We start from the raw sequence: 10,792 nt of genomic DNA, 5'->3' as shown, positions 1-10,792 counted from the left end.
ATCGTTTCTCCGCCAACGTACAGTATATGCCAACAGTAAACAAAAATTATGACATTCCATCTCGCACTCATGCAATATGCAAACACACACACACACACACACACACCGATTCAGTCATTCTCATTCTCTCTCTCTCTCTCTCACATGCACACACACACACTATCACAATCACACACACATACACACACACTAATACACTCTTTCACACACACGTCTCTTTCACATCACATGCAAACACACACTCATGATCACACACACTAATACACAAGCACACACACTCTCTCTCTCTCACAATCACACACACACACACACACACACACACACACACACACACACACGCACACACACACTCTAAGAATCATGCACATACACACACACAGAGACATCAGAGCTGCATCAGCACTATTACATGATCATAATGCTAATTATCCCCGCTAATATTCAAGCCCAAGCTGTTTTATTCATTGGAATATCTGTATGCTCATTGTCATTCACTGGATGTGTGTTGGTTATACATATGCATGCAGCATAACCTGAAGTGTTTTGATTGAGTGAATGTGCTTACATTACAGTACCATGTTTCTTTCTAATCATGCGCTGTTATGATTTCACTGGACACATGTACTTTTTCATGACACGTCAACATGGTACCAATTTAGCAGCATGGTAATGCACTGGCCTTAAAATGTAACGGGAGAATTATAACTTACATGCAAATATAAATAAATAAAGTATATACACGCTGCTGTACACAGGTTTTGGGGAGTCAGTAATAATTTTAATATATTTAAAAAAAAAAGTATTTTCTGCTCACCTAGGCCTAAAAACACAGCAAGAATATTTAGTATTGTGAAATATCATTCGCTGAATGAGTTAAAATATAATTTCTTTTTGTGATTTACTCCAGTCTTCAGCGTCACATGATCCTTCAGAAATCATAATAATATACTGATTTACTGCTGGAGAAACACTTCTGATTAACATCAGTGCTGAAAACATATTTTTGTGAAAACTGTGATGCATTTTATTTTTCAGAATTCACAGACGAACAGAAAGTTCATTTATTTGAAAGTAAATCTACTGTGATGTTATGAATGTCTTCACTGTCACTTTTGATCGCTTTACTGTCTCCTCGATCAGCAAAAGTAATCATTTGTTGTCAAGAGAAAAGAGAAGAGGTGAGAACACTCACACTGACCTCTAGCGGCAGAACACACAGCCCCTAGGAAGTCTACAGTATACTGAGGGAGCTCACGTGTGCAGTCTGCAGGGGGATTCATGTAGACTTATACAGGCATATAATCTCAACAAAAAAAAGAGAAGGAAGCTAACTCATTAAAAGGTTTTTTTTTTACCCATAACTCTTTGCTCTACACACTGCGAGGCGTGAAGTGCTCCATGCTGAGTGTTTTACTGCAATACACTCTGATACAAGAGACTCTGTTTAATTGATCTTTGATGCTGTAAAGAGCCTGTGAGTCACGGATCACACCGTAATTACACTCTTACAGTGACGGAGACCAAACACACACACACACACACACACACACACACACGCACACACGCACATGCACGCATACTCACTCACACACATGCATGCATACTCACACATACACACAAACTCACACACACACACACACACACAAACACACACACACACACGCATGCACGCACATGCACACACACACACTCCTCTATCAGTCTCTCTGTGTCTTTGTTGTGTGTGTGTGTGTGTGTGTGTGTGTGTGTGTGTGTGTGTGTGTGAATCTGGTCACTGATGCTTGAGGCTACAGGTTCATTCATCAGAAACATGAGCTCTCACTACAGCTACATCCTGTGCCCCCTCTGACCCCTGACCCCTGTGACCCCTGTATCTCGTGTGGGCTGAAGGCGGCGCTGGGCCAGACGTACACAGAGCACATAAACCCTTCTGTAGATTTGTCTTCCAGCTATATAATATTCAGTATTTCATAACTGTACTCTCAATTGTAAGTCGCTTTGGATAAAAGCGTCTGCAAAATGACTAAATGTAAATGTAAATAACATATTACTTTTTTTAAATTTGTAATCATTATCATTATTAACGTATTAGTTGTATTAGTTATTAATAAAACAAATAAGCTTTCAGTAAAATGATAGATGAAGTATTACGTTTTATTTATTTCTCGTGTTTTAATTTCTTAATAATTATTATTTTATTTTGAGTAGTTGTATATATTTATCTGTGTGTGTGAAACAGCAGGTGATCGGCTGTGTTCATTCAGTCCGGTTCGGGGGTTAGTGTGTGTTTTTCTGTGATTCTGGACGTCTGAAGCTCCTCTCGTTACACGCAGCGTGAGCTTCAGTCCTCAGGAGCTCAGAGACTTGAGTTACGGCCCGCGGGGAGATTCTGCTCAATAAAACACAGTGTATGGACTGATAGTCTTACAGGCTCACGCTGGGGGTTTTCTTCAAAAGCTATTTCTGGATAGCAGTGACTTTAAAGCACGCTTTCGGATGCGATTAATCATTTGCTGCAATATGAAGACTTGTATGATAATCTGTATAGTGCTCGTTTGTGCTGTGAAGGGATCTTTAGAGACGCACATCACCGGCCGTGTTTGTGCTCTTACAGTGCAGTTCGACGGCGTGGAGAAGGAGCTGAAGTGCCGTCCGCTGCAGAGGCTCCCGAGCGGGAAGAGCAGCTCCTCGGAGCCCAGCGTGGGCGAGCGCATCGACCCGGCCGTGCCTCTGGAGAGCCAGTTGTGAGTGGAACACGCCGCAGACGCTTGCTGGAGGCTCTGCCGCTCCTCCTCGCTCACGCCTGTCCTTCTGTGCTCCACAGCTGGTATCACGGAGCCATCAGCCGGACGGACGCCGAGGCTCTGCTGCGCTTGTGTAAAGAGGCCAGTTACCTGGTGAGGAACAGCGAAACCTGTAAGAACGACTTCTCGCTCTCGCTCAAGTAAGAAGCTCTTCGTCACTAACAACACACAACGCACGTTCGGTTAGGTCACTTATACATATATTTAAAAGTCAAAACGCTTCTCAATAGGTAACGCTTGTTAACTCTTAACTGCCACCTTTGCCTCAATAAATTCTTGCTAGTAACATGATGTTAGTAGCGTCCTAGTATCATGCAAATCATTCTAAAAGCATGTTAGTAACACCCTAGCAACCTCCCTGAGTATCCTAGCATCCACATGGCAACACCCCAGCGACCACTTTTGGTAAACTATCAACCGCTAAGCAACAGCCTAGAAACTGCATCGCAACACCTCAGCAACCACTTAGCAACACTCCAGCAACTGCATAGCAACACCCTAGCAACCACTCTAGGTACCTTATTAACCAGATAGCAACACCCTACCGTCCACCCTGGGTACCCTAACAACCACTTAGCAACACTCTAGCAACTGCATAGCAACACCCTAGCAACCACCCCAGGAACACTAACGACCACATAGCAACACTCTAGCAACTGCATAGCAACACCCTAGCAACCACCCCAGGAACACTAACGGCCACATAGCAACACTCTAGCAACTGCATAGCAACACCCTAGCAACCACCCCAGGAACACTATCGACCACATAGCAACACTCTAGCAGTCATTCCAGGTTAAATTGGCAGCCACCCTAAGTACCATAGCAACCAGATAGCAACACCCTGCCAACCTAATAAATACCACACTAATACATTGCTGATGTTCCAGTAATATGCTAATAGGTGTAAGTGTTAAATAAAGTGTTACCAAACTGTTCACTCGTTTCTTTGGGCTTCAGTGTGAGCTTGTGGGAGGTCAGTCACTCCTGCTGAGGAGTGCTTCTTTCACATGACCTCTGACCCCATCATCCCGCGCTATAACCTTTTATCTTTTACATTAATGCAGGCTGATATGTGTTTTCACCTTTAGAGCGGTCACCTCTCATCAGCTCAGAACGAGAGCTCCAGAGCTGTGTGTGTGTGTGTGTGTGTGTCTGTCTGTGTGTGTCTGTCTGTGTGTGTGTGTGTGTGTGTGTGTGTGTGTGTGTGTGTGTGTGAGTGTGTGTGTGTGAGATTAGAGACACTCAGGAGCTCACTGAAACTTGTTGTGTATTATTGAGCTGTAAACTTGCCTCAATTATTTTGTTTTTTTAAGGTTGTGCAAAATTAATAATTAAAGAATTATGTTCATGTTCAATGTGATTGTGAATTTGAAGTGAAATTACATGAAGGAATTCAAATAAAATCATCTAGAAAGAAATAAAGTTATTGTAAATACAATAAATGCATATACCGAATGCTCTGATTGAATGAATCAATGCACTGAATAAAAAAATAAGTTAATTAAACAAATACACTAATTGAACGAATGGAAGGAATAAATAATAAATAAAATGAATAAAATAAAAACACTAAGTAAATGAATAAGTAAGCAATGCATTGAAATAAATAAAAATTGGTTAAATGAAATGAAAACAATAATATGTGCATGCATAAATGCATAAATGTAATTGAGGAAATTATCTGAATCTAAATAGTGCACCAGATTAGATTAGAATGCATGGTTTTTTTTTTCATGCATAATGTGTTATTTGAGCTCCGATGTTTAATTGAACATAACCACAAAAGTAAAGGGGAAATGATCTTCTGTGACGATCAGCAGCTGTCTCCTGTAGATGTTAAGTAATGTCACGGACTGATTCATGTATTCGGCGTGTCTCCTCCGAGACTTTTACATGCAAACGATCCGTGTCTGAGCCTGCTGAAATATTAATGCTGCTATGAAACGCTCCTGAATGCAGCGTCACTGAGGAGCATATGACCATAACACCGCTCCTTCATTCATCATTCATCTTTCAATCATTAACGAGGTGATGCTCTAATTAACAAAAGCACACAAATAGTACATTTTCAGTGCTTCTGTTAGTGCTCGTTGTGTTAAATGGTGTTAAAATATAATAATATTTAAAAAATATATTAATATTATATAATAATACTAATGGTAATGTTACGTTTATTCTCTATTTTGTCAATCGTCCTTCAATTTAATAGTGTTTCTGAACACATTAAGAAAGAATATAATTAATAAATAAACGAGTGCATTAAATAATGAAATGAATGCATTGAATGCAATGAATAATTGAATGAATGGATAAACAAATCAATAAATAAATGATTCAGTCAATGATTCAGTAAGCCAAAGCACTTAGACTGCTGCTAAATTTAAAAAGGCGTACTAGTATACTACTTTATTATTATTATTCTGCTTTTTTATGGCATAAATAGTAAGAGTAATATTCTAGTAGCTGATTCTGAAAGTCACTTGCTTCATTCGGCTGATTGAACGAATCATTTGAAAGAGTGAATCAATGACTCACTCAGTAAAGTAAGTGATTTTTCACCTGCCGGTGGTTTGAGTTTCATATCTAAAATTCTAGATTTTATGATAACATTATATATGCAATTATAAACACAGTGTAAATGCATTTATTACATGCCATAACTACATACAGCGCATGAAACAGTGTGTTAATATATCCCACTTTTATAAATAAATTCCCCAAAATTATAAGGTTTTTATAATAATAATAATCACTGCAGATCCAGCTTCTGTGCAACTTCTGCAGTGCAAATATTGATTATTCTAATTGCATTTATTAAATAAATGCATGAATTTCTAAGAAATTCTATGAATTATGTGGGAAATTTTGAAGTCTGTTGTTGTTGTGGTTTGTTTTAGGGCTTATTCGTCCTATAAGAGTCTTTGCATGACGCTCCACGAGGAGAAGATCTGTAGTCCAGTCTCTTAAAGATCTGCTTCATGGATGGAGAAAGAGAGGAAATGGCTGAAGGGAGTGAAATAAATCTCCTCTGAACGGAGGGAGAGTAAAAGTTTCTGAATTAGTGGGCCGTTAATGTGCAGCAGGAGCGCGAGCTCTGAGAGCGACCGGAGAACGGGTCTCGGCTCAAACACACTCTTTAAACACACAGCAGCAGGGCATCAGCTTCCTCATCAGTCTGAGCTGGGTTAATTATTTAAAATTAAAATTATTTATAAAAATCTGAGGCTGATGAAGACTGCTTTTTAAATGTTGGAAACAGATGAATTTGTGGGTGTCATAAATGAACGACGCATAATAAAATTAATATATTAATATTATTATTATTATTATTATTTTATATACCCCTGGCATTAAAAAAAAAATGGGATTAGTAAAAAAAAAAAATCGTATGCTCATTAAGGCTGCATTTATTTGATCACACAAAAAACAGTAATACTGTAAAATAACTAATAAATAATTTCACATCACTATTTTCTATTTTTCTAAACTTATTCCTGTGAAGCAAAGCTAAAATTTCACCAGCATTATTATTCGGGGGTCCGTGCGGCTCAAATGTTTTCTCGTCTCTGATGATGATGATGATGATGATGATGATGATGAAGAGTTGTTAATGACAGGCAGCTAATCAGCCGGAGAGCGATGGAGGACTTGATTCATATTTAATGACAGCAAAGATAATGATTGTTTTATTTAACATTTTATCTGAATGAATTCATTTCATTTTGCTTTCATTGCATTTTGCTATTAGTATGCTCACGAGGCCAGAGGAGGTCTGGACGGTGACCGGTGTATTCTGGAGCCTCTCTTAAAAGTCCAGATCAGAAGAGCCTCAGATCTATATGATATCCAGGCCTCGGCTTTATTTCTCAGGATTAGGTGTTGGTTCAAAGCCTGGACTGTTTAAGAGTGATAATCAGCACTACTAATATCAGCGCTCGGCTTTTAACCTGCTTTGCATTCAGAGCCCCGTCGAAACCCGCCAGCGTTTAAGAGTCTCATTAAAGCTGGAGGCGTCTCAGTGCCACGCGTGACACGTTTGCCAATGAGCTGTACCTGAGCGCCGCCGTCTGACAACTAATCACAGATTGTTTTCTTCCCTCTCTATTAATCGTCTTCAACCGCATCTTCTCCCCTGTCTCTCTCTCCGCAGGAGCAGTCAAGGGTTCATGCACATGAAGCTCTCTCGGACCAAAGACAACAAGTACGTGCTGGGTCAGAACAGCTGCCTGTTCGACAGCGTTCCCGAGATCATCCACTTCTACTCCAGCCGCAAGCTGCCGATCAAAGGGGCCGAGCACATGTCCCTGCTGTACCCCGTGGCCATCCGGACGCTCTAGAGGCAGAAACGCTGCGGAAGCGGGACGTTTTGCTCGAAGACCACAAGCGCTACCGAGGTCCTGAAGGCAAAAAGGGAGACTCCTGGACGCCTCGTTTGTCTCGTCTTCAGGAAAGCGGTTTCTCTGCGGCGTCAGGTCCTTCGAATGCCTTCTTCGTGATTCCAGACCCGTTTTCGTCCCACGAGTGGATCTTTTTAGTCTTAGACCTGCACCCACACTTTATCTCCACTGTTACACACTGTACAGAAACCCCAAGCGTCGCTCAGACCGCCCGGATCTTCATAGTTACGATTTCCGGACGAAGGCGCTGAATCGTACTGCACCCAAACCTCATCGCCTGGACTTTCTGTGACGGTATTGTCGGTCGGTTCAGTGAAATATTAATCGTTAGGTGTGAACATTTTCAGATCATACAGAAAAATAAACCCCAAAAAGACTGAAATCGAGTGTCTGGCGTTTTCCGGGTAGACCCACGGATGTGAAGAGCGATCGCTGGTGTGCGGACAGATTCATCAGGTCCCTTAGAATAGCAGCAATAGCGCAGAGCGAGAGGAGAAGTGATGGATGGCGCCATTTAAGTGTACTTGGACAGGCGGCTATGCAGAACAGTGTGAAAAAGGACCTTTTAGTTTCACGTTCAGAGAGAGTCACTTCATACACCAGAGTTTAGGGTGATCTTGACCAAGGAGAATGAAATATTCCTGTATTGTCTACCTCAGAAAATCAATTTCGTTCATCCATCCGCCGGTCGATAAGGTACAGTGACGTTGCAGATATCGACCGGTTTAACTCTCTCCGTCTCGATTTCCCACCAAACTTTGCCTTTTTGGTTCGAGAATAGCTCGTTCTTCTTCACCCGACCTTGATTTCTACGCTCTTGTGACTCTGTTTGGTTAAAGCCTTATACTGTCAATGCATGGTTTAAAAAAAAAGAAAACACTTGGAGAACGCTGTCGTTCTGCTCTCGATGAATGTTTAGTAGCTGTAATTTATTATGGAGAAAAAAGAATAATGCTATCGCTGATGTTTTAGTCCAGCTAAGACGATGTGTGTGTGTGTGTGTGTGTGTGTGTGTGTGTGTGTGTGTGTGTGTGTGATATATCTGACCTTACGTTTCTTTGCAATTGTCCCCCGCCTGAAATCTCTGATTGGACACTGTTTGCCATGGAAACCATTTAAAGCAGCTCAGCCAATCGGAGCACAGATTTGTCCTGACCCTTCCTCTAAACTCTGGTTGTCCTCGTTTGCCTTCATCCGGTTTCTTTTGTGTCATTGTTTTTTGTCTCTCAGTGTTCGTTCAAAGCATGACGGCCGACACGGTTGTGGTACAGATATAAAACCTGTGTGATTGGTTTAAGCTCATGCATCGTCTCATGTTTTTTTTTCACCTGCAGAGTCCCACCTCCAAAAAATGAAAATCGTCATCATTTACTCACCTCTTATATGTCTTCTATGCTGTTTTCCATGCAGTGAGAGTTAATGAGGAAAGAGGCCTGTGCAGAAATACATACATATTTGGGGGCATTTTTAAAGTTCATGTCTCTTCCGCTCACCAAGGCTGAATTAAAAATACAGAAAAAGCTGTACAATTGTGAAATATTTTCACAAACTAAAATAGCTGATTTCTATGTCAATGTGTGTTAAAGAGTAATTTATTTCTGTGATTTTCAGCATAATTTCTCCAGTCTTCAGAGTCACGTGATCTTCAGAAATCAGAATAATACACTGATTTACTGCTCGACAAACTTTTTTGATTGTTTGCAAAATCTGGAAAACAGTCGCGCCGCTTAATATTTTGGCGAAGACTGTCAGGATTCACAGAAAGTTCAAAAGAACAGAAATCTATGGATACATTATAAATCTATTTACTGTGGCTTTTGTTCAATACGATGCATCCCCGATCCCTGTATTTATTTCCTGCATCGCTCCCAAACAGTAGTACACACGACCTCGAATCTCATTCATGCACATTTTAATCCTTCGTATGAAGATGACACGATCGTGAGTAAATGACGACATCCTTTTCTTTTTTTGGGTTGACTGTCCCTTTAAGAGGACCGATGGTACCCTGTCTCTCCTTCATCCACACTCCAGTGTTTATTGCTGCGTGTCCTTCGTCTTATTACTCTCTCTGAACGCTCTCATTATGAGCCGCCGTGTTTATTGTCAGTCTTTCCGCGGCGAACCTCTCAGTACCTGTGGATCCCCAGGAGCTTCGAGGCGTGTTTTTGCTGGAAATGCGTTTGTGTTTCTGTCAGACGGGTTCAGGAGAGAGAGAGAGAGAGACCGTTCTAGATGTCATTCAGCAGAAACATGCTTTAATAAGAGAGCACCCTGCACGCTATAGAGAAGAAGAGAAGAGAAACACGGGACCCTGGAGATAGAAAGTGTCCTACAGCAATCGGTCAGATATCATCAAAATCATTCACTGGCAAAAGATGCAAAAGAGTCAAAACATTAGAAACATTACTCTCTCGTTGGTTGCGTGAAGGAGCTTTAACATCCCTGAACCTCTCCATCGCACAACAGGTTCTTAAGATGATTATTAATATGATTGAATAATAATGCAACTAATCACTGAAAGAGGAATAAGAAGAAGAAAAAAAAGCTTCTAGAGAATTTTATTTTTAATTGTTGATCCTGTTTGTATTTCTGTACGATGTTGAAAAAAACTACGGATGCATTCAGAACTGAAGCTAGATTTGAGAATGAATTCATGCAATAAAAAGCATATATTGGCTTGTGTGACGGAATATCAAGTTTGTTTTAGGACATTATCTAAGGGATTGAAAAGACGGCTTATTGGTGATTAACACTGAGATTTAACGGGACTTTTCTGCTCATCGTATGCAAACAGACGAGATCAGGCATGCTTTTAGATGAGAAGGAAGCGTTTTGAGGTTCTGAACGTGGCTGGCAGTACAACCTTTGGGGAACGAGAGAAAAGAGGACAGAAATGAAGACTGAAGGATGAGGGATGGAGGAGAGCGATCTCTGCTGCCTTTAATGTCGTCAGGAGCTTCGTTTTCACTCGACTGTGAGAAGAAATGTGTCCCGTGCTGACAAGAGTGTGTGTGTGTGTGTGTGTGTGTGTGTGTGTGTGTGTGTGTGTGTGTGTGTGTGTGTGTGTGTGTGTGTGTGTGTGTGTGAGTGAGTGTGTGTGTGTCTGTGTGTGTGTGTGTGTGTGTCTGTGTGTGTGTGTGTGTGTGTGTGTGTGTGTCTGTGTGTGAGTGTGTGTGTGTGTGTGTGTGTGTGTGTGTGTGTGTGTGTGTGTGTGTGTGTGTGTGTGTGTGTGTGTGTGTGTGCGTGTGTCTGTGTGTGTGTGTGTGTGTGTGTGTGTGTGTGTGTGTGTGTGTGTGTGTGTGTGCGCGTGTGTGTGAAGATTTCATGTCTGAAATGGGCTTGTGTACATGTTCTCCCTGTATGCACTAACATCTCTGTACAGTTCCTCTCAGATGTAAATACTGAATGTATTGTTTGGGGACGTAGAGGCTTTGAGATTCTGACGAATAAAGTTTCTGGGTCTAAAGCAGCTGTGAGCTCCTGTCTGTTCCTGCTCGTGTCTGGAGAGATAAACATATTCTCTCCTGCGTCTTTGTTTTATTTCTGTACTTTAAGGTCCTGTTTCTTATGGACATACTACTTATT

At 41.1% G+C, this 10,792-nt stretch overlaps 1 protein-coding gene across 5 annotated transcripts in view; it reads left to right on the top strand.

Moving 5' to 3' along the window:
* LOC122362953 (SH2 domain-containing adapter protein F-like) overlaps positions 1-9,889 on the top strand; it is an 86,511-nt gene extending 76,622 nt beyond the window's left edge. For all 5 annotated transcript variants that reach the window (XM_043264767.1, XM_043264769.1, XM_043264768.1 and 2 more), the window contains 3 exons: positions 2,615-2,744; positions 2,825-2,944; positions 6,958-9,889. In XM_043264767.1, the coding sequence (XP_043120702.1) occupies positions 2,615-2,744; positions 2,825-2,944; positions 6,958-7,144 (437 nt within the window). In that variant the 3' untranslated portion in view covers positions 7,145-9,889. The remainder of the gene's footprint in view (positions 1-2,614; positions 2,745-2,824; positions 2,945-6,957) is intronic.
* The last annotated feature ends 903 nt before the right edge of the window (positions 9,890-10,792 follow it).

The sequence above is a fragment of the Puntigrus tetrazona genome, chromosome 18 (genome assembly GCF_018831695.1).
Source record: "Puntigrus tetrazona isolate hp1 chromosome 18, ASM1883169v1, whole genome shotgun sequence".
Taxonomy (NCBI): Eukaryota; Metazoa; Chordata; class Actinopteri; order Cypriniformes; family Cyprinidae; genus Puntigrus; species Puntigrus tetrazona.
This window is presented reverse-complemented; position numbering and strand designations above follow the sequence as displayed.